Raw genomic sequence first — 24,443 nt, 5'->3', positions numbered from 1 at the left:
CCCCTTCTACTCCGTGTTCCCTTCTGTGACTGAAGAATTGTGGCTTCTTGGCATTCCTCCAAGTTGCCATCAGATCCACATGAGGTATGCCCCCCATCTGTGCGAAATGAGGGTAATCGCTTCTTCCGACAGCTCCCACTCTCTGGGTTCCAACTGTTGTCTGTTGAGAAAATTAACATGCACAATGTCTGATCCCACTATGTGTGAGGCCGCTATCAAAGCCAAATGCCGCTCGGCCCAGGACATCAGCATCTCCGCTTCCTGAGCCACTGCCTAAGTTGATGTAGACTACCGTTGTCGCATTGTCTGACAGGAGTGACAGTGTGGTTGTGCAAGAGTGGAAGAAATTCCTGTAGAGCCAGCCACACTGCTCTCATCTCTAGTCAACTGATGGACAGGGATGCTTCTTCCACCGACCATTGGCCCTGTACCGTCTGGGACTGGCACACAGCCCCCCCAACCGGAAAGACTGACATCGGTAGTCATCACCATCCACTGAGGCATTTGGAGATCACTCCTTGGCACAAATGGTCCCAGCCAAGCCACCATAAAAGACTGGACCTGGTGAACTCTGTAAGCAGTAGAGGGAAGATGAAACTGCTCAGACCTCAGATTCCACCGGGAAAGTAGCGTTCTCTGTAGAGGTATCATATGAGCAAACACCCACGGGACCAAGTCCAAGGTTGAGGCCATGCAACCAAGGATCTGCAAGTAACCCCAGACCCTGGGAACTCGGACCTACAAGACTCTCCGAACTTGCGACTGCAACTTACAAATTCACTCCTCCATGAGAAAGACCTTTCCTGCATGGGTATCGAAATGCGCACCCAAGAATTCCAAAACCTGTGAAGGAGAAAGATGGCTCTTGTCTAGATTCACTATCCAGGCCAAGATCTCAAGCAGAGCAAGACCACTTCCTCTAACTTCGCTCTGATAAGCCAGTCGTCGTCCTTCCTGAGCACTGCCGCCATCACCATGACCTTGGTGAAAGTCCTTGAAATCATGGCTAGATTGAATGGCAGAGCACAAAACTGAAAATGATCCCAGAGGATCATAAACCTGAGGTATTTCTGATGATCCAAGCATATTCCGATGTACAAATACGCCTCTGTCAGGTTCAAGGAATCCAAGAATTCCTCGCTTCGCACTGCCGCTATGACAGACCTGAGAGTTTCCATTTGGAAACGGGGGAATCTTTAGTGCCACGTTTACCTTCTGCAAGGCCAGAATTGGCCAAAAGGTCCCTTCCTTCTTTGGCACCACAAAATGAATGGAACCCCACCCAATCACCCACTCCTCCTGGGGACGGCAACAATGGCCCCCAGCATACTTAGTCTTTGGATGGTCTGCTGAATAATTTTCTTCACTGATGAAGCACAGGGAGACACTAGGAATAGGTTTCTTAGCGGACAAGAAAATTCTGTAGCCTTTTCCTATCACGTTTAGAATCCACTGGTCTGATGTGATGTTGACCCACTTCTCGTAAAAGAGTCAACCGATCCCCGATGACTGGCACTGAGGAGTGGGTCAGCCGCCCTTCATTATGCGGATTTGGATCCACCTGGCCCTTGGCCGGAGCCCTCTCTGTTCACTCTGCATCCAAAGGAATGGGACCAGGACTAAGACCTCCCCGAGCTCTGTCTCTGATGGAAACACCTTTGGTTCCAAAATAGAGAATGAACCGGCAAAAATCCTCTGGAACCTTTGTGCTTGTCTTCTGGCAGCTTATGCACCTTATCTCCAAGATGCTTTATTAGTTGTTCCAAGTCCTCGCCAACAAGAAGCTTACCCTTAAAAGGCAGTACCCCAAGCTGCACCTTTGACGAAACATCTGCTGACCAGTTTCACAACCATAAGAGTCTCCTAGCAGAGACTGCAGACATCATGATCCTTGAAGAAGTACAAATAAGATCATATAAAGCATCGGCCCCATAAGTGATCGCCGCCTCCAAGCATTCCACTCCTAGGGCGACACATCCTTGGTACTTTTTAACTGTTGCACCCATCTCAAGCTAGCTTGGAGTATGAAACTGCTGCACATGGCCGCCCTGATGTCAAGAGCAGAAACTTCAAAAATCCTCTTGAGATGCACTTTGAGCCTCCTATCCTGTAAATCCTTCAGTTGCTGCGCCAGCTATTGGAATGGTGGTCCTCTTCGTGACCGCCGACATGGAAGTGTCCACCTTCGGCACCCTTAGTAGTTCCAGAGGGTCTTCGGACAAGGGATATAGTTTATCCATGGCTCTATTAACCTTCAGGCCAGTCTCCGGAGTGTTCCACTGCCTGCCACAACTGCTTGACCATCTTATGGAGAGGAAAAGTCCTGGCCGAGCACCTCAAACCAGCCATAACTGGATCCACAGTGTCTTGAAAGCCCTTGTAGCACTTGAAGCTTCATGAGAACACCTGGGCCTCTTTCTGGGCGGTCCCCCAAATGGCCTGCCCTTGGGGGAGCAACACCTGGCGGATATGCTTCATATATTAATAAAATAAAATCCGGGGAAAGGAACCCTGTTCATCCCCCACCAGGGGATCAGGATCCCCCCTGCCCCTCCATGGCCCCCCCAGGTCTCATCGGCACTTGAATCGACGGGAGATCCCCCTCCTCCTACCGCTCTCTTCAGCAGCCGCGAAGGAATTCAAAATGTCCACCATTCCCGCGCTCAGCAGGAAGAGGTCAACTGCTCTGCCAGAAGCAGCCTGCGACCTCCCAGGTTCGCACTGCTTCGGAAAAGCTGCAGCAGTTCCCTGTGAAGAGCCCTCCCCACTGGAGAGGCAGCAGGAATGTACCGGCCCTAGAAAGTTCCCCACACGTGGCACAACAGCTCGTTCACGGCACGGCGCGCCTTACATTGCATGGCCCATGCCGAGAGAGAACACTGGATTGGGAGCCGCCTCAGGTACCTGCCTCCTTCCTATGCACCCGAGACAGCCGAAAGAAGAAGAAAAAAAAAAAACCCCACTGAGCTTTTCTACATTTTTTTTTTTTAAACTTTAGTGATAAGTGTATCTCCCTGAACAAAGGGTGAGGGGGCTTTCAGTAATCCTTGCTGGATGGGAGGGAGTCTGACCACTAGCTTTCACCCCCAGTGTGACAGCTAGAGCAATTTGGGGTCCCCAGCCCCTGCTCGTTCTATCCTGCTAACAGGAGGGATGGTCCCCTCAGGACCGGCCAAGCCTCCTGGGAGGAACTCTCCCCTTTTTTTCCTTTTCTTGAATCTCATTTGTTTCATCGGGTACAGAACTGCAGGTTTTACACCACCTCCATCTGCTGGAGACAGAAATACTGAGCTGCAGGTGGCACACTGGGGTTAAGAGGCAGTGCCTACAAAACCTTCTCTGCCTCCATCTACTGGAAGGGAGGCAAAACCCAGGAGTCTGAATTGATCTGGGTATGTACAGGGAACTTCATTATTCTATATAGATTGGAAATCTATACAATCATTTCATAATCTATAGTGCCATCTAAGCGATGCCAAACAAGCTTGCATAAATACATTGCAAGAAACAATTTTTCCAAATCCTGAAACAGTTACTGTTACTTTTGCAAACCTAGTCTTCTCCTTAAAATGAAAGGAGTTTTAGCAACACAAGTATCTTCTCTAACAAACAAAATCATTCCCCTGGATTCTGGGCCTCTAGCCTTCAAAGCTCTGCAGCATACTAGTAGTACTCCCTCTCTGGTTAGGGAAAGCTTGCAAACTGGCCTGGTTTTCAGGACCTCTACAGTGAATATACATGATTTGCAAGCACTGCCTGCACTGTATGCCAATCTGTCATGCACATTCATTGTGGATATCCTGAAAATTAGGTCTGCGTGGCTTTTGAACACAGAACTGGCCATCCCCAGTGATAAAGTGCCTTGCAGACAGGACCACTGATGGTGTTTGTATCTTTACAGAGGACAGGAAGTCATTCTATTGCAACAGACTGCTCTCAAGTTAACCCATTCACCATAAATGGACAGCAGGGCAAGTTCTCCTTCCCATTTCCTCTCACCGTGTTTCAGCTCCTTGAGGAGCTCCTCCTGCAGCTGTAGCAGGAAGTTGTAATTATCCTGCATGTCCTGCGGAGGATCCACCATCAGTGTGCGCACTAGGTTGGAGCAGTAGGATTTGAAGCGGATACCCATGGCACAGGTGATGGCTCCGAAGTGCATGTGGTTCTTGTCACTGCAAGGATGGAGGAGAACAAAGGAAAATTGGTTATCTGCTAATTTTCGTACCTGAAGTACCACGAATCAGTCCAGAAGAGTAGTTTATGCATCCCTACCAGCAGATAAGAGGCAGAGAACAAAACTTTGAGGCACTGCTACATAACAGAGTATCACCTGCAGTCCCTCAGTATTGACCTGTACCCAAGCCAAGATGTCTACCTTAAACCTTGAATGAATAGAGATTTCAGTTGGGGCCCCTGGCAAACCAGGCCCCCTTGATTTAACAAAACACATACAGAGAATGTACAATTTTCATCACTCTGATCAAATCAAATGCTAGCTCAATCAGCTTAGCCATCTCCAGAAGCGAGGAAGTATTTCGTCAGAAGGGGGACGGGTCTCTGGACTGATCCGTGGTACTTCAGGAACAAAAATTAGCAGGTAAGAATCAATTTCCCTTTCCTGTTTGTACCCCGGATCAGTCCAGACGAGTGGGATGTACCCAAGCCCCTCTATACTGGGCAGGAACCCGAAAGACCCACGTGTAATACACTCTCCCCAAAAAACATTGCTTCCTCTGCAGCGTGCACATCTAAGCGATGTTTAGTAAAAGTGTGGTGGAAAGACCACGTCGTGCACAACAGATCTAGAGGAGAAAGCAGCTGACACTCTGGCCAAGAGGTTAGCTGCGCCCTAGTGGAATGCACTCGCAACTCCTCCGACACTGGCCGGCCCTTGCAGATATAAACCTAACCTATTGTCTCCTTTAACCAGTGAGACATCATGCCTTTGGAAGCCTTAGTTCCCTTCTTTGTTCCACTGAATAGGGCAAACAGATGATCCGATCTCCAAAGGAGATATCGCAAAAGGATACGAGGCACATCCAACAAGTGACATTATCTAGCCATCGAAGAATCTGCTGTCAAGTTTGAAAAGGACGGAAGCTTGACCACCTGATCAAGGTGAAAGGAGGAGACTGCCTTCGGCAAAAAAGGACGCAACCGTTCATAAAGAGATTGTCAGAAAAACGGAGGAAAGCATGCCTACATGCTTTTTCTGTTTCACTGTAAACCGGTATGATTTGCATTTAATGCAAGAATGTCGGTATATAAAAGTTAAAATAAATAAAATAAATAAATAAACTCTTACAGCTCAGAAATTCACCTGCCCGAACAGACAGCCACTAGGAAAACGGTTTTCAGGGTTAAATCTTTCAAAGATGCCCTTCGCACTGGCTCAAAGGGGGGGCTCACACAGCACCTGAAGAACCAAATTCAAATTCCACGCCGGACAGATCTTCCGCAGAGGATGCAGATGCTTTGCCCCCTTTTAGGAAACGAGCCTCATCTGGATGAGGTGCCAGCAGTCTTCCCTGAATCCTACCATGCAGGGAGCCCAAAGCTGCTACCTGGACTTGAAGGGAATTATACACTAACCCCTTAGCCACCCCGCTCTGCAAGAATGGCAAGATCTGCAGGATCTCCACCTTTAAAAGCTGCGCCCCTTTTCTGCAAACACCAGGATGCGAATACTCTCCAAACCCAAACATAAGCCATTGGAGGGTCTCCTCGCATGAAGCAAAAGGTGAAATCACCACTGCCTCTCAAAAGCCAAGCTGCTAGACAGAAGCAATCCTCCCAGTCTGAAAACATGGGTCCCTGACGAAGTAGCCTTGGGAGATGAGTCAAGTGAACGGGTCCATCTATTGCGAGACGCAGGTGCTCCGCAAACCACAGCCGCCACGGCCACTCGGGTGCCACCAGAATCAACCTGCACGGATGAGTTTTGATGCGCCGCAGCACATGTCCTATGAGTGGCCACGGAGGAAGCATGTACAGCAAGTGAGTCTGCCACAGGGTTGAACAAGTGTCAATGCCCTCCAATCTCACTTCCTGTCTGCGACTGAAAAAGTGATCGTTTTCGCATTTGCCAGAGTCGCCATGAGGTCTATCACTGGTTTGCCCCACCTTACCTGCAGCAAGGCGAAGGCTTCCGCCAACTCCCATTGCCCTTGATCGAGACGCTGTCTGATGAAAAAGTCCGCTTGCACATTGTCCACTCCGGCCACATGAGAAGCAGCTAGTCTCCACAGATGTTTCTCTGCCCATAGGAACAGCTCCTGCACTTCCAACGCCACTAAACTCTTGGTACCGCCCTGACGATTGATGTATGCTGTTGTCGCATTGTCCGAGAATACTCACACTGATTTGCCCCGAATGAGTGGAAGAAACGCCAACAAGGCCTTGGGCACTGCTCTGGTTTCCAGTCTATTGATCGACCAAGCCCCTGGGCAAATTTCCTCAGGCAAACTGCCCCCATACAGAGAGGCTAGCATCCATGGTTACAAGTAACCAAGTCGGGCATTTCCAGATCCATTCCCTTTGAGAATGTGCCGCGACAGCCACCACAAGCCTGGATCTGGCATTCTCTGGCAGTGGTAACGCGTGGAAATTCCTCCGACAGCGGATTCCATTGGGATAACAGATGCCCCTATAGAGGCTGCATGTGAGCAAAAGCCCATGGCACTAAATCCAGCATAGAAACCATGGACCCCAGGACCTGCAAGTATTCCCAGACCCTGGGCACGGCCATGCTCTGCAACCGAAGCTCCTGATTCAGCAGCTTGAGAACTCTCTCTGAAGTCAGGAACATCTTCCCCTAGTCGGGTATTGAAGCGAGCGCCCAGATACTCCGAGTCTGCTTCAGATGACTCTTTGCGGGGTTCATCACCCAGCCCAATGCCCCCAGAAGCTGGAGCACCTGGTGGACTGAGCAACCACACTACCTCCGACTTTGCACGAATGAGCCAATTGTCCGGGTGTACCAAGACGCTCTCATTCCTGACAGCCACCACCACCACTATTACCATCACCTTCATGAATGTGTGCGGCGCCATCGCTTACCCAAAGGGAAGAGCTTGAAACTGGAAATATTTATTTTTTTAATTTACCGAACCATGATTCTCACAAACCGTTAATGCTCAGGTGGAATAGGGATATGAAGGTAGATTTCTGATAGATCCAGGGATGCTAGAAACTGCCCATCGCGCACCACCGCAATCACTTTGCGCAGCATCATCATCTGAAACTGTGGCACCTGGAGCCAGCATTCACCTTCTGCAGATCGAGAATAGGTCGAAAGGACCCTTCTTTTTTTGGCACCATGAAGTACACTGCCTCAATGGCACTGGAACAATGGTGCGTAGAAGCTGTAAGCGCTGGAGCGGGTCCTGAACCGCTTCCTGCTTTCCCCGGGAGACGTGGTAGGAGACTACAAAGGCATCCCTGAGCAGCCGAAAAAATTCTAAGGCATAACAGTATATCACCTCCAGGACCCATCGGTCTGACGTCCACTCCTCGTAAAAAAAAAAACCCCTCCCCCTGATAGCCTCCTGAGAGGAGGGGACCCTCACACCTTCATTGAACGACCTTACTTCCGCTCTCCCCTTGGGACCTGCGCTGATTCCGAAAGGGCTGCGATCTGCCCGAACTCCGTTTCTGTGAAGTTTGTGCAGGGGCTTTGCCTGCTCGAAATCTCCTAGCCTCTCGCAGCGGAAAGGACTTCTTAGGATCCTTCATCTTCAGACATCTTATTGCCTTTCGACTCTCCCAATTACTTCACCAGCTTCTCCAAATCCTCCCCCCCCCCGAAGAGGAGCTGCCCCCTGAAATGTTCAACAGCTGGGGCTTAGACCCAAGATCTGCCGACCAATTTCGCAGCCACAAGAGCCTGCGCGCCACCACCACCGAGACCATACTCATGGCAGAAGTCCGGACCATGTCGTACAGAGCATTAGCCACATAGGATCCTCCACCTCTAAACAGGCTGCCTGCGCTGCCTCAGATGCCATTCCGGAACGGTTGTCACACGCCTTCTGCAACCAGGACAAATAGGTTCTCTGCATCGGACTTCGGCACACTGCTGCTCGAAGGGCCAAAGCTGAGGCTTCAAAAATCCGCTTGAACAGGATCTCCAGCTTCCTATCCTGGAGGTCCTTGAGAGCCACCACTCCCCTCACCAGGATGGTAGTCTTCTTAGTAACTGCAGAAACGGCTGCATCCACTTTGGGAATTCTCCATAACTCCAAGGTCTATTCCGGCAAGAGATATAATTTCCCTATAGCTCTTGCGACCTTCAGGCCCCCTCAGGAGATTCCCGCTCCCTATCCACCCACTTCAGTAACAGAAAAGTGGTAGGGGGTCTCTGCAATCCCTCCAGAAGAGGATTCACGCCTTCCTTGTCAGAGTCTTCCTGGATGTCTGATGCTGAGCTCCTCCAGCACCTGGTGAAACAGACCCAGTTCCTCTCTCCGGAACAGCTGGACCACATGTGGGTCATCTCCTTCCACAAAGACCCCAATGGATCTCGATCTGGGTTCTATGTCGGATCCCCCAGGGAACTAACAGGAGCTGCTCAGGACCATCCAAGGCTATCTGAAGAAATCACCCTCCTCCGGGTTCGCCCGAGACCCAGCATCCGCAGGATTCCTCCTGATTCCAAAGACCCTCTTGGCCATCCAGAACTTCCTAAGCAAAAGCCTCTTTGCCCCTAACTCCTTCTGGGCTAAATAAGCCTTATGAAGGAGAACAAAAGCTGTGAAAAAGGCCCCCGGGTCAGAGGAGGAAGAGTTCTGATAGACTCCCTCCCAAGCCCCACCCCGTCCCCCAGCAGGGTCCTCTCTCATCGGAAAAAGCTTGGGAGGGGAATCCCAGGGATCAGAAATGGCCGCCAGCTCCTCTGACCTTCCCAGAGCCTCAGGAGCCGACCCAGCCGTTCCCCAGGGGAGGCCGCATCGAGGTGAGAATGCCTCAACCATGGCAAAGTCTGCTGTGCGGGAGCCGGCACCTCAGGGCACTCAGGCCTAAAAATAAACGTAGCAGCAGCAATCACATTGGTCGCTGTCCGGGTGCTGAAATACAGTACTATCTAACCCCGATAAAGGCAGGCAATTCGGCCTGCTCCCTCCTGCCTGCCTCTGGGCAGAGGAAAAAAAAAAACACACAAACTTACCTGCTCCGCAGGCCTGCACACTGCTGTAGCTCCCCGGTCTTTTTTTTTTTTTTTTTTTTAAGCTAGAGGGGGGGCAAAACCCAGGAGTCTGGACTGATCCTGGTACGTACAGGGAACAGGGCTTAAACGAAAAACAGGAGGGAAAGCCTACCCACGGAGGAACCAGGCACACTGAGGGAGCACAGGACCCAGAGGGGGAGAGGGAACCAGAGCCCCTGGCTATCTATACGCACCCCCCCCCCCCCCCCCCCACCAAAAAAGGGCAGAGTCCTGACAGGGACTGCCACCCCCCTCGTTCGCACACGAAGGACCCCAACACCTCGGGGAGCTGAATCTTTTTTTTTTTTTAATTCTTTATTTATCCATTTTCAAAGATATACAAGTATCAATTTGCAATATTGTAATTACAGACCATAAATTTATATAATCGATACAACTATAAACCTTACAAGATATTTCATTATCTGTATTCTTTATAAGTAAATAAGAGAAAATGTATCGAATAAAGAGCAATCTTATTATAATTATATAATACACAAAAGAAAAGTAAGTTTAATAATTCTCCTTCATCTATTTTCCGCCTACTTATCTACCCCTAAAAGTGCTCTGAGGTGTTCAGGATCGGTGAATTGATATTTATGTTCATTCAGATTTATCACGCATTTACAAGGATATCTTAATAAAAACTGACCGCCTTTATCTATTACCAATTGTCTTAAAGCAAGAAATTTCTCTCCTCTAAGTTGGGTATTTTTTACAAGAGCTGAATCTTCTTCTGATCCTCTTCTATTTTAAAACACCTCCAGACTGCAGGTTTTACACCTCTACCATCTGCTGGAGGCAGAGAAATACTGAGGGACTGCAGGTGGCGCTCTCGGTTATGTAGCAGTGCCTCAAAGTTTTGTTCTCTGCCTCCACCTGCTGGTAGGGATGCACAAACCACTCATCTGGACTGATCCGGGGTACGAAAAGGAAACAACGTTTAGAGGGGTGTTTAGGACAGACTGTTGGCGATACACCTCGCCCCCCCCCTACCCACTCCCAGAATTCTGTCATGTACCTCACCACGCTGAATTTGAGGTTATATACACCACCACTCTGAATGATGGGGGGATAGCACATCTCCACAGTAGAAGGGTCTGTGCCCGACAGGTACTTTTTATCCTCGATGGCCTTCTCCACAGATTCTGCCAGCTTACTGTGCCGAACTTTCTACAGGGTAAAAAAACAAAAACAAAAAAAACACAGGCAGCAGCTCAGAATGAAAATTGGTTTTGTAATTGCTGATCTTTCCTCGAGACATACCACAACAGACCAGACAAGATGGGCTTTTCTCCCCTATCAGCAGATTTATTTTAACCACGTACTTGACATCGTGCAACCTGCAGTTCCTCAGTATATTTACATATCATATAATGGGATAAAAATACTCTATGAGCAGGGGAAAAAAAGCTTGTACATGAACCCAGGTACAAAAGTGACTTTCTTCAAATGGGAGGATCCGAAAAACCAAACAACGACCACTACCATTGCAAACATTCAAGAATAATTACAGCTTCTGAAATTACACCAGAGTTTAAAGTACATTATAACAAGTAGTATACTGAAGAATACAAGTCTCCTGTGATTTAAGCAGAATTTGCCAGGAAGCCAATTCTCAAGGCTCAGATGTGTGTGTTCTGATGTGGCTTTTAAAAGAAATTCCAAGGATATGGGCAATCTGTTCCTTGACAGAAGGTATCGTTATGGATGAATTAAACAAGTTTACGTTCTGGCCAGATGTGCTGATCCAGATTGTTAACTCATCAAAAAGAGGTTCAGTCATGGCAGATGTGTTCTTCAATATATGACCCTATAACCCAGGATCTGCTAGATTAAGAAACATTGGGTTACAATTGGGTTGCACTCAGTTTTTTCAGAATTCTCTAGTGGAGATGGACTCAGGACCAATGGGTTATGTGCTCCCCTGCTAGCAGATGGAGATGGAGTTAGGTTTCAAAGTTGACGTCACTCTAGATACAGCCCTGCAGTAACATCAGCCATTCAGTATGCTCTTCAAAAAGCCATTGTGGACATTTTGAAAAACTTGATTAAAAACTGGAGACCACAACTGTACTCAACCAATATAAGCGCTGAATCCCAGCAATACTATAGATGCCCTGAACTAGGGATAGGGCAATGGCTTACCCGTAACCTCATGGAAATCGAGATTCCCCTCATGAGCAATTCCTTGGCACCATTCATGGACGGGATGCTGAGTCTATCTGGCTACACTAAGGAAAACAAAATTCAGGAAAAGTTATTTCTCCATTTCCTAGCGTGTAGCCAGATGGACTCAGGACCAATGGGATGTACAAGAGCTACTCCCGAACGGGGTAGGAAGCTGCCTGCGGTCCGGTTAGCACTGCCCTCGCAAAGGCTGAGACTTCTCGGGCCTAGACGTCCAGGTGATAGAACCTGGCGGTGGTGTACAAAGAAGATGCCACTGCTCGACAGATGTCGATGGGAGACAGAGGCTTAGCTTCCGCCCGAGATATGGCCTGGGCCCTAGTGGAATGAGCTTTTACCTGAAGAGGTAAAGGCTTCCCTGCCTCCACATAAGCTCCTGTGATCACTTCCTTGATCCAGCGAGCTATGGTAGCTTGTGAAGCCGCTTCATCTTGTTTTCTTGCACACCGGTTCTGAGCGTTCCAGGTACTGTACTAACAGCCTACTGACGTTTAAGCGGCATAGTAGGCGATAGTCTGTGTCCTTGCATCCATCCGGGGATGGTAAGGAGATGGTCTGATTCAGGTGAAACTCAGAGACTACCTTTGGTAAGAAGAAAAGGCCGATGTAAAGCTGCAATGTTCCTGGAGCAAACTGGAGGAACAGTTCCTGACATAGCAGCACCTGTAGTTCAGTGATGCGACGAGCTGAGCATTATCGCCACCAAGAATACAATCTTCAGTGTTAATAGGCATAGAGACAGACTGCACAGTGGCTTAAAGGAAGGCCCTGCTAAAAAGTCCAATACTAGATTGAAGTTCCATAGGGGGACCAGCCACTTTAAGGGTGGTCAGAGGTGTTTAACTCCTTTTAGGAAATGGGCCAAGTCCAGATATGTCGACAGGTGGGCTCCGTTCACATCGCCTCTGAAACAGGACAGAGCCACCACTTGGACCTTTCAAGGAGTTGAGGGATAATCCTTTGTTCAGGCAGTCCTGTAAAAATTCCAGAATCATGAGGATCTTAGTTGTTTGCAGGGGCACCTCTCATTCCTCGCACCGGGCCTCAAATATTCTCCAGATCCATACATACGCCAGGGACGTTGAGAACTTCCGTGTGTGGACCAAGGTGGCGATTACAGCCGACGAATATCCCCGCTTTATCAGGCGAGCTCTCTCAAGGGCCAGACCGTAAGACAGAATCGAGTTGGGTCCTCATGAAGGACCGAACCTTGCTGGAGGAGGTCCCTGTGCGGGAAGGAATCAAAAGGGACTCTCCATGAGCAGCCTCCGCCTGACTGCATACCACAGGCGTCTGGGCCAATCCGGGGCCACCAGAAGAACCAATCCTCTGTGGCATTCGATCTTGCCCAGCAGGGGCCATGGAGGGAAGGCGTATAGTAAGTCCTCCCCTGGCCAGGTCTGGACAAAGGGGGGGGGGGGGGGGGGGGTCGATCCCTTGGAAGCGCTGATCTTGTGACTGAAGAATCGGGGGACCTTTGCATTGTGAGATATGGCCAACAGGTCGATGGACGGGAGGTCACAGTGATCTACTAGGAGCTGGAATGCTCTGGTCAACAACGTTCATTCTCCTAGATACAGACTCTCCCTGCTGAGAAAGTCTGCTCCGACGTTGTCTTTTCCCATGATATGGGCAGCCGAGATCCCTTGTAGATTTAACTCCGCTCATTCCATAAAGGGGGTCTATTTCCAGAGACACTTGGTGGCTTTTGGTGCCTCCCTGGCGGATGATGTAGGCTACTGTTGTTGCGTTGTCTGACATCACGTGGACTGCCTGTCCCTGGAGCCTGCTGCTGAAATGCAGGCACGCTAATCTGACAACCCATGCTTCCAGGCAATTTATGTTCCAGCACACCTGGGTTGTCAATTCCTGACAGAGAGCTGCCCACCCTCGGAGACTCGCGTCAGTCTTGAGGGCAATCCAATTCGGTGGGGATAGGTTTACACCCTTGCTTAGGTGAGCTTTGTGTAGCCATCACTGGAGCAGAGAGCATACTTCCATCAGTAGGTGGAGGTGGCTCGAGTAGTCTTGAGAATGAGTTCCAACGTGACTCTGCAGGGAGCGTTGCAGTGGTCGCATGTGTGCCCTCACCCACGGTACTACTTCCAGGGTTGACGCCATGAGTTGAAGACCTGAAGGAGCATCGTGTTCGTCAGATGCACATGAGCTGAGGACCTGAAGGTGCGTCGTGTTCGTCAGACGCACAGAGCACATCAGCTTACTTATCCTCGAGGGAAGGAGGAAGACCTTGCCCTGCTTGGTGTCGAACCAGACTCCCAAGTACTCCAAGGACTGGGAGGCGTTGAGGCTGCTCTTGTCCATGTTCACGACCCAACAGAGTTCTTGTAGGAGGGACCTGACCCTGCTTATCACCTGGATGCTCTCTTCCAACAACTTCACCCAGATCAGCCAGTTGTCTAATGAAGGGTGCACCAGGATCCCTTCTTTTCTCAGTGCCACCGCCATGACTACCATAATTTTGGAGAATGTTCTGGGGGCAGTTGTCAGGCCGAAGGGCAGCGCCTGGAACTGGTAATGGTGGCCCAGTACAGCAGAGTGGTCTTGATGAATTGGGTTATAAAAAGGTAGGCCTACGAGAGGTCCAGGAAGGTTAAGAACTCTCCCAGTTGTATGGCCATTATGACAGAGTGAAGAGTTTTCATGCGGAAGTGAATTATCCGCAGATGACAACTAATGACCTTGAGATCCAAAATGGGTCAGAATGATGACTCCTTCTTGGGTAAGATGGAATAATGCCCCATATTTACTTGGGGTGTAGGTACCAGGGTTATAGCCCTCAGACTGAGGAGCCTTATCAAAGTGGATTCCACTGCCAGTTTTTTGTGCTGGGAGTGGCAAGGTGACATCATGAACATGTCCCAAGGGATGCTGCGAAATTGCAGAGCGTATCCTTCTCATATGACGTCCAGTACCCATTTGTCCAAAGTGATCTTGACCCACCGCTGAAAGAAGAGGGATAGTCTGCCCCCTACCTCCTCATCCTGTGGATGGGTCGGCCAAACTTCATTGGGAATTTTGGGTTGAACCTCAGCCCAAACCCATTCCTCTTTCTGGTTGTTGGTTCCAAAAGGACTGAGACCAGCCGAGATGTCTGAAATGACGAGTTTCTGTAGGGCCGGAAGCACTGGGAGCCCTTGGCTTGACCCCTCATGGGAGAGGGGCACTGCAATCTCTTTTTCTTGTGTTCCGGTAGCTGAGGCACTAGAGATTCACCCCACTTACTGGCTAGTTTTGCCAATTCGCTACCAAATAGGAGGAATCCCTTAAAGGGCATCTTTGTGAGGTTTGCCTTAGAGGTTGCGTCTGCTAACCATTTTCAAAACCGTGGCTGTATTCTGGCCAAGGTGTGTACTAGGTCCGCGCTTGCATCCACTGGGAAGGCCGTGACGGGCTCGATAGTCTCTCTGGTATGCGCCCCTGAGCTATCTGCCTCTATCGAGAGAAGCAAACACAAACTAGCCACCAGGGCACAACAAGAAGTGATCTGCAGTGTCGCGTCTAAGACCTGCTTAAGGATGGATTCCAACCGCCTATCATGAGCATCCTTGAAGACTGCTCCTCCTTCTATTGGAATAGTTGTTTGCTTCGAGACGGCACAGACCAGGGTATCCACTTTCAGGAATCGCATGCGTTCTTTGGCCGCCAGGTTCAGAGGGCATAAGGCCTCCAGGGCCCGCCTGACCTCCTTTAAAACTGGCTTCCGGAGTGTCCCATTCCAAGTCAATTAACTACTGGACGGCTTCCAGAATTGGGGAATAGCAAGAGGCTTTCAGTGGAGACACCAAGATGGGATTCTTCCTTGGTTCCGACATAGGGTCCGTGCCAGGAACTCCCAGGGTTGGTAATTCATCTCTGTGGAAAAATCGAAGTATGGTCCAGAGCCCCAGCAAGGCCTTCCCAGCTGGGGCTCTGGCCGGGCAGGGGCAGTAGCCTACCGTGCCCGAACAGAGGATTGAAGGCCCTGAAAGAATTCCAACCAAGAGAAGGCCGCTAGGTCCATATTTAGCCCAGGAGGAATTGGGGTAGGTGCCACTGAACTGCCCTCTCTGGGGGGGGGGGGATGCCGCCCTGGAACTGCTCAGGTTTGGTGTGCTGCCAGATAAGGTCCAAGGCACATCTGAGGGATCTCTGAAATCGCCTCAGGAATTCTCAACTGGGGGAGGGACCCTTAGGTATCACCGCAGGAGAGCAAAGCTCGATCTTCTCCAATTTAAAAGTAGAAATTTGAAGGTAAATTTTCCTCATCTAAAAAGAGTATTGTGCTCCCGACAGGAGAGAGAATCCACATCTGCTAGGAGGCAGAGATATTGAATGGCTGAGGTCACTGCAGGCGTGTATCTAGGGTGATGTCAGCTTTGAAACCTGACTGTCTCCCATCTGCTAGCAGGGGAGCACATAACCCATTGGCCCCGAATCCACCTGGCTACACGCTAGGAAAAAATAGAATTGAGGATTTATGTGACTGTTCACCAATATTGTTTCACCATTGCATTCACTTGTTGGCTATTTGTGACCTTTGCTGGAAGATGAGGATTACTGGACAGCAGCAAAGGTTGAACCAATTCCAGTCCTAAAGCATCCTCCCGAAACCTTGAACACACAAACTGCTTTCCAATACCGTACGCTAGTGACGTTTACAAAATCCGCCCCAGCGGGGAGAACACAACTTGCATTTCTGAAGCACAGGTTCCCTGAACAGTACCTGGACATATTGGTGAAGTGATTCCCCCCAACCTCCCCAGAAAGGTAGGGTCATCTACACTGAATGGGGGAGTGGGGAGCAGACAGGGAGGGCATCTCATTTCTACTAAAAAAAAGTTTGGTCTCAGATGCTCTCAGGCACATTGCTTTGCATGCCTGCCATACACTTCAGGAGCGACGGCTGCGTTTCCAGAAGTGCACGGGGCCAGCCTGCTACACCGTGCTGGAAGAGCCCGGTCGGTGCGCCCGTTGCAGATGACTTCACAGCTGCTCAGCAGGGTCCGTGTCCCCCCCCCCCCTCGTTTCTCACCTCATCTGCATCAACAATCTCCATGACCCGCTCCTTGAAAAACTTGCTGAAGACTTCTGAGGTAATGTTGGCTGCTTTCCTCATGAGATTCAGCTCCCCGTCCTCCTTCACAGCGACGGTGTACGCCACGGCCGCGCTGATATCAGCCTGCAGGAGGGAAGGGAAGCGACATGTCAGACAGAGTTAAGATAAGAAGGGAGTACGTATAACAGATGGAGATGGGGGCACTAGCACAGTGATAGCGTGGGAGAGTCGGGAGCAAACAGCGGCTGTTTATGAAGCCAGTGACATGACCACTCCACCGACGGTGCTGAACTGGTTTCCTAACGCACTGTAAGGAAGAGAGCCTTGCAAAAGCAGGCCAACGGGGTGCGTTAAGTGGGGAAGATAAAGTTGTCTCAGCACCAGAACAAGAGACACACAGGCAGGAAAAGAAAGCGCCGACACAGCACTGTGAAGACGGGCAGCAGAGGTGCTGATCCCCCTTCCTCTTGGTCAATCCAGAAGCCCTAGGCCCCACTCACCTTCTCAAAGCCTTCCTTGTTGAGACAATCATTCCAGCTCTTCATGAAGTCTCCCGGGAACTTGTCCTTGCTGAAGATGCCAATCTTCTTGCCGTTCCGACTGTCACGGATGGCCTCTACCATCTTGTCAAAATTCCCCTTGTTGCTCTCATTCTGCAAAGGAGAAAGGGGAGAGTGTAGATTACAAGTCCCCTGCCAGGAAAGAAACTGCTCAGCAGCTCAAGTTGAAGGTCATCCCGTATTGTCCCCCGACCCAATGCTCCACCTCTCTCAAACTGATGAACCTCTAGAAAGTCTTGCCTCAGCCAACTCTGGCACTAGCAAAAACTCCATGTCTTAACATCCAACTTGTGCTTGGATAGAAACCCCACTGCCGAGGAGGTGCACACATCCCTATTTACCATCGAATCCCCACTGGTAGGGGACCCGGCAAGACAGGGCACTCCTGAACTACCCCCCCCCCCCCCATCAGTTCTTTTTATTTAATTTTTCGTTACTAAAATGTCTCTCTACAATCACAATTATAGTGAACCTACAAGACGTACACAAGCATAATCAGAAGCTGCACACGTTCCACCTCTCCCCCCCAGCTCACCTTTTCACGGACAAGCAGCGTGATGGCCGGTGCACCGTTGGCATTCTCGCTCCCCTTCGTGTTGGCAACTTGCTTCAGGAACTCCACCTTCTTTTTACTGGCCATGAAGAGAATCTTGTCCTCGCAGAAAACCATGATGGTATCCGTCAGCTCATAGCCAAAGAGCCACGTCTGCAAGAAGCCGTGGAAAGGAGGTCAGAACCTAACACTGGCCCTCCATTTTCACCTCCTACAACCCCACATCTCTTCCCACACTCACCTGCAGAGCTGTAGATTTCGCATACACGATTTCCTCATCCACTCCCACGGATACCACGATGGCATCAACGTTGGAATATTCATCCTCGCCTTTCTGCAAAATTAAATATAAAAAACACGCATGTAATGCCACACAAGCTCATGGGGCAGCCTGGAACAGGTTGGCGGCAGCAGCTGTAGCTTAACAGAGGAACGAAAAACAAAAATAAAAGTAGAACAAAGCAGTAATGACAATTGTAATAAATGCACCTCACTCGATTTAACAAATACAGAAGACGTTCAAAATATTTTATTTACGACAGCCACACATATGGGGACACATCAAGAGCATGCTAACCCTTCCTAATACGCACGCATTTATACACTGATGTACGCAGGTCCTAACATGGAACTGGCCACACTGGGCAGTGTTTTCAGTATCACAGGTCTGCCTGCTCCTCCCCCTCCTTAAGACGTCCATTTGAGATAAAGCAGCCCTTAGAAGAGGGGCTCCTCAATTGCTACTTCCAGCTTGTCCATTGTTTTTGATGTCACAAATGCCTACTCGGGTGATTAAAAGTAGTAGGCATGGATGGTGTCATTCTGAACCTCATTTTTCTCAGGTAGAACATGCTATCGATTGGGATACCACTACTGCAAGTTGGTGAGCTTTGCCTTGTTGGGGGTGCTGCAGGATTCAACACTGTCCAACTTTTTTTTTTTTTAAATGACACCTCTTACAGAAATTCTGTCCCGAAAGGAGGTTCTATTTCACTTATATGCGGACAATATCCAGCTTTTTTGTTTGTATGACCCATGATCAATCCCTGGTAATGGGACATTTTAATGCTTGTTAGATGGAAGTAGTGGAGTGGGTGAATTGCAATTATTTACAGGTTTTAAACCTCTCCCCCAAAAAATTTTTAAAAAAAAAGTAGTTTCAGCTGTGTGGACAGAGAGTTCAAGGTGAATGGGTCAGGCGTCCTACGGTGGATGGAATGGAAGCGTGAAACTTAGTAATCAGGCTGCTGCATTCTTCATAAAAAATTAGACAGCTTCATCCGTACTTTGACTAAGAAGGACCTGGCCAACTGTTATACAAGTGCTGGTCACCAATGGAATGGATTACTCTTAACTCGCTTTTATCAGGGCCTTCCCCCTCCATGCTCTTCCAGCACCTGCAGCATCTTCAGGTCGTCTCTGACTGGAGCCCATGCTGATGATCAGGGGGCTCCCCCATTTAAGGGAACTTCACCAGCTGCCAGTTTTGGGGAGAATTAAAAGTTTAAAATCCTTCAACTTGTTTATAAAATGTTTAGTTCTTTCAACTCCATTGTATCTTCAGAAGCTGCTTTTGCCACACCTTCTCAGCAAGGTCTTCTTCAGGTTCCTTCTTCCATTGCAGATGAAGTTACCATCTGCTTGAAACAGCTTTCCTGTTAGGTGCTCCTTCAACCCTGTGTTTCGTTCCTCCATGAGACATTTTTCTCTTCCTATTTGAATTTTAGGAAGAAGGTAAAGTCGATTATTCAAACTGCACCAAAGCCTACTGGCATTCAAATGACGGATGAGACTGTATTCTTCCATATCCTTGTGCTTATCTAGGGATGGTAACAAAATGGACTGATTCAAACGTTAAGTCCGAAACAACCTTGAGCAAGAAGGATGGAATGGTACAAAGCTGTAATGCTCCTGGAATCATCTGGAGGAACGGTTCCCGACACAAGGCCTGCAGTTCAGAGATGAGACATGCCAGGAACACCGTTTTCAAGGTTAAAAAACCCAAGGAAAGACCTGCCAAAAATTCCAAAACTAGATGAAGATTCCACAGGGGAAAAGGTCACTGTAAGGGTGGCTGGAGGTGCTTCAATCGTTTTCTCTTCTAAAGAGCCCTGTGTTCCCGATAGGGAAAACACAATCCACAACTGCTAGGGAGATAGAGATCTGAATAGCTGAGGTCACTGCAGGGGTGTTATATAAGGTGACGTCAGCTCTGAAACCATCTCCATTTGCTAGCAGGGGAGCACATACCCCTTTGGTCCTGAGTCCATCTGGCTACATGCTAGGAAAATGGTTATTTAACCACAAGAGAGGAAAGTTGCCCCATGCCTGCATATCCAGTATGCAAATTGAGCTCTGCCATTCCTGCTACCTCTCTATAGGGGAATTTTGCTCCACCCCTTTTCCCTGTACAGCTCAGCCCCATTCTCCAGTTCCACCTCTCCCTCTCGGTATTGCCCAAGCCACTCTACCACCACACATGGAAACCGAGTTCCACTCTTCTCTCTTTGAACAGTCAATGCACTCTTTACTATCGCACGGAGTCCTTCGTTTTCAGTTTAAACAGATTTTCACCCATGAATTTCAAAAGTGGTGATCAGTGATTTTCACCCTAATTTTAGACTGATGAAAGAGCAGCTGCAGATGCAGTGTCTCAAGGCCTCCAGCAACTGCTGGAAGCCACTGTGGATTAAAGCACCTGCAGCATGTCAAGTCCCATCCCCCGGGAACCTGGGAAAGCGCTTACTCTCCAGTGTCGCTGATGTGGTACCAGTGAGCAGCAAGCGACTGCCTCCCCCCTCCCCCCCAAGCAGCTAAAGAACCTGCTGCTTGGTGCCACCCCTGCAGCATTTGAAACAGACCAGGTCTACCAGAGAAGCGCTCCCTGGCCCCACATGAAAGCAGAAGTGCAGTACTGCAGCATGTGGAGGCTCAGTAAGCATGCAGCTGAAGGAGAGAGCAGCAGCCTGAGGCCACCTCTAGTAAAGGAGGAACGCTGTTGCAATGGGGGGGAGAAAGGAGATTCTCAGGGATGTGAGGAAGGAACACGCCAGGGCAGCGTTTCCCAACCAGTGTGCCAGGAAACAAAAAAAAAAAAAGACACCACTTCCTGATCTTAGCACCTCACGGCAACAACAGATACCAGTTGTGGCTCTTAAACTTGGATCGACTCCTTTCTGAGATCGTGACTGATCAGGTATGCCTCTTCTAGCTGTAGCACGAGTCTTGGAGTGTGGTAATTAGAGGGCAGTATGCAGGGCATGACTTAACTGGTACCCACAATGCACCTCATCTCCCCTATCTTGAATCCTTCCAGCCTCTGTGTTTGCCTCAGGCCGAGTAAGACAGGGGAAGCCAGCACTGGAGGTGAACTCATTCTGAATGTCGGGAGCTATGTCAGTTTCATGCAGCCAAGGTCATTCTCCTGCACTTGTATACAGAAAGAACTGGTCCACCGTGATGGGCTCATAGGTATCTTTGCCCCCCCCCCCCCCCCCGCCTTTGTTTTAAAATTCAGAAGACAGACTGGTGGGGCTCTTACTGCTTTCCTGGCTCTTCTTTTAATCAGATGCGTCCTCTCTATGTCCGCACTGCCTGCTCCGTGGAGGTTGGTGAGCCACACAATACTTTTGTTATTGCAGGTGTGCATGGCGCGAAAAAGTTTGGAAATATTGTGCTAGAATGGGAGGAGACAAGGATATGGCCGAGTGGAAAATCCACTTAATGTTGTTTTATTGTACTGGCTTCTGCCACCAAAATAAACTTACGATGTATACTCAGAAAAATTAGGCATTTTTCCCCACTGATTTTCTGTTTTTGTTCTTGTCACATTAATCCCTGATAAACTACTCTGGGTACAAATTAAAAAATAAAAATGAAGGTGCCTACACACAGTACGCCCTAACTCATCATGCACTGTCAACTACTCCCCGAAATCAATTACACACTTCTTACACTTTATGGTATTTCCCTATCCTTGGTTGGGCTTCTACTACTTATAAATATATAAACATTTTTAGGGACCTTGGTTTTCAATTATTTTACTTTTCCTACGAATTCCAATGTTATTTGAAAAAATGAAAAATTACATAACAGGAGAAAAACCAGTGGAAGTCATTTTTCACAGATTCACTGTTATAAGATTGAAATTCCCAGGAAAAGTTAAATAACTGAAAAAGAAGGTCCCTAAATATTCTGTATTTAAAAATGTGATAAGTTGGGTGAGCATTTGTTATAAAACAGAAAATAAATGAACGAACATTAGTTATCGCCTAAAAAAAAAAAATAGCATAGCACATTCCCTTAAGTACATAGTTCTTTGAATTGTCACCATGTACGTTCGCTGAACACACGTAGAGAAAATAGAAGTGCAGTGGATAAGAAAGTCCAATAGCTTAGATCTGAACTTCCCTCTAGCAATTAACAGAATGAATCCAGCATTAAAAAAAAAATCAAATGCAGAGTCTGTGAGTCAGGACTAACCACAGAAAGAGATTCTGGCTCTCACCATTTTATACATTTAAAAATCTACAGCACATTTGTCAGTTTTTAAGCAGTTATAAGTTACTGCTTCAATTTACTACACGCAGGTTTACCTGAGAAACTAGAGTTAGTGGGAGTGGAGAAGTAGCCTAGTGGTTAGAGCAGCAGGCCGAGAATCAGGAAAGCAAGACTTCAAATCCCATCAACTCTCCTTGTGACCTTGGGCATATCACTTGAGTCTATTGCCTCAGGTACAACCTTAGGGCCTAATTCACCAACAGGCTGATGCAATATCAGCACAGGGAAAACAGGCGGTCATGACTGAGTGCCCGCTCTCCCAACGCCCGTTGACCAACCTCTCCGGGGCGCCCGATCTAATATTTAAATGGGCTGCCGCGGTAAAAAGGAAGCGCTAGGGGAAACCGTTCAGCCCTAGCACCTCCTCAGCAGCGGGCACTCAGGAGAGGTCGGATGTCAGCCAGTTAGGAAAAGGGATGCAATTTTACAAATGCCCCTTTTCCTAACCTGACCACGGCACACTTAAATTTTTAATTTATTTTAAAGGTGGTTCTTTTTGTTCCTCCGACTTAATATCACCACTTTTCTGTACACTTTTTAGGCTGCTCAAAAGTTAATGCCTGCTTCCGTCAGGCATTAATTTCTGAGAGTAAAAATGTGCGCGGGAGCATTTTTTTTTCCTGAATCGGGGGGAGAATAGCTAATAGCGCTCATCAACACGCATTTGCATGTAATGGACACTTTAGCTTTGCGTGGAGGGGAGGCTTGGACGTCCTAATCCGCTTATAGCATAAGGGGTTGTAGACGCGTGTTAACCAAGGCTCTTGGCTGAGCACACTGTATCGCATGGGCCTGTACAGCTTTCCTCCCATTCGGTGTCTACAGGAAAATTTTTGTTAGTGAATAAGGCCCTTAGATTGCAAGGCCTCTAGGGACAGGGAAATACCTACTGTGCCTGAATATGGCTCACCTTAAGCAACCAATGAAAAGGAGTGAGCTAAGTCTAAATAAAGCAGCCCACTTTTTTTGGCTGGTTCATGGTGGAGAGAGAATCATTTATTTCTTACCTGTTTCTCAGATTTGATTTTTTCCCAATCGGCTTGTTTTGCACATACTAGCAAGAACATCTCAATCTCTCATTATTTACTGTTAGTGTTAATGCACTGTACCAAAGAGCTTACTTCTGAAGCTCATAAGGTATATAAAGTATATAAGGGGTGTGTGTGTATATATATATATATATATATACATACACACACACACACACACACAAGCACACACGCAACAGGTCTTTCTAATCAGACTGTGGCAGTTAGGCCAATATGGATTATTTTTGTATCTGTCACATTTTCCTGGTCTTCAAATGCATCTTTTTGTACTTCATGTCACTATAAGCCTTGCCTTAGACATCATGTTGTATGTAAACCGATGTGATATGTCAAATCGAATGTCGGTATAGAAAAATAAATGCCTCTCCATATGTGGCACAGAATGGATGCTCGAAGCATATAGTTTTTATAGCTTGTTATCCTTAATATGGCAACCACATTTCTCTGCTCACATTTACTAGCAATTCCAGCCTTATGTTTTTCTTTCCTATGGATTTCTAGCATCAAGTTTTTATTTTGAAATTGGGTAGGAGAGAGTCTGCAATTGACCACACTGACATGCTCTGCCCTTTTGTCAGGGAAAGGAAATAAGCTCCCCAAGCAGGGATTTGCTTCCTCCAATTACATGGCCTGGGAGAAGATCCCAGCCCCTGCATGTGAAATCATTAGCTAATTGGAGAAGGCCACTTCCTACTTCTAGAAGCAAGCAACGCGGAATAGATCTTCCATTAGGATCTGAAAGATGCTTCCCAATGACCTGGATTTGCCATTGTGAGACATAGGTCCATGGAGTCCAGAACCAGTATCCTTTGGTCTGACCCTGCATGGCACCTCAAGTTGTGCGCACCACATAGCAACCGCAACAATTCTTTTTTTACTGAAGCTTTTTATTTATTTACAGAACATTTCTTCTTAAATACATTTTTTAATAAGTCTTGTGGGTGTTTGTACAGACACACAAACTAAGCTTATCACTAGCTCTAGATTTTCAGCGCAGGATAATTCTATGCTGGCTCTATCGCATTGCATGCAGGGACTTGTAGTTCTAGTTTCTCTAATGCATTCTTTAAAAACATGCCTACAAGTCCCTGCATGCAATGGGATAAAACCAGAACTGGATGAGCCAAAGTCCTCAACCCCATGCGTGTGCGGGGGGCAGCAGGGAATACCCCAAACATGTAAACACAGCTGGCCTATCAGTACTGGGCCTCCTCGCGTCACCCACAGCCGGGGAACGAGGAGGCCGCAGCCGCCGGGTATACGGCACCCA

At 48.3% G+C, this 24,443-nt stretch overlaps 1 protein-coding gene across 1 annotated transcript in view; it reads right to left on the bottom strand.

The window, feature by feature from the left end:
- The window catches only part of SUPT16H (SPT16 homolog, facilitates chromatin remodeling subunit), a 38,456-nt gene that overhangs the window by 13,391 nt on the left and 622 nt on the right, over positions 1 to 24,443 (bottom strand). The window contains exons 2-7 of the mRNA XM_029580182.1: positions 17,806 to 17,898; positions 17,547 to 17,717; positions 16,952 to 17,104; positions 16,428 to 16,574; positions 10,227 to 10,378; positions 4,000 to 4,172 (exon numbers count right to left, since the gene is read on the bottom strand). Of these exons, the coding sequence (XP_029436042.1) occupies positions 4,000 to 4,172; positions 10,227 to 10,378; positions 16,428 to 16,574; positions 16,952 to 17,104; positions 17,547 to 17,717; positions 17,806 to 17,898 (889 nt within the window). The remainder of the gene's footprint in view (positions 1 to 3,999; positions 4,173 to 10,226; positions 10,379 to 16,427; positions 16,575 to 16,951; positions 17,105 to 17,546; positions 17,718 to 17,805; positions 17,899 to 24,443) is intronic.

This window comes from Rhinatrema bivittatum, chromosome 16 (genome assembly GCF_901001135.1).
Source record: "Rhinatrema bivittatum chromosome 16, aRhiBiv1.1, whole genome shotgun sequence".
NCBI lineage: Eukaryota > Metazoa > Chordata > Amphibia > Gymnophiona > Rhinatrematidae > Rhinatrema > Rhinatrema bivittatum.
This window is presented reverse-complemented; position numbering and strand designations above follow the sequence as displayed.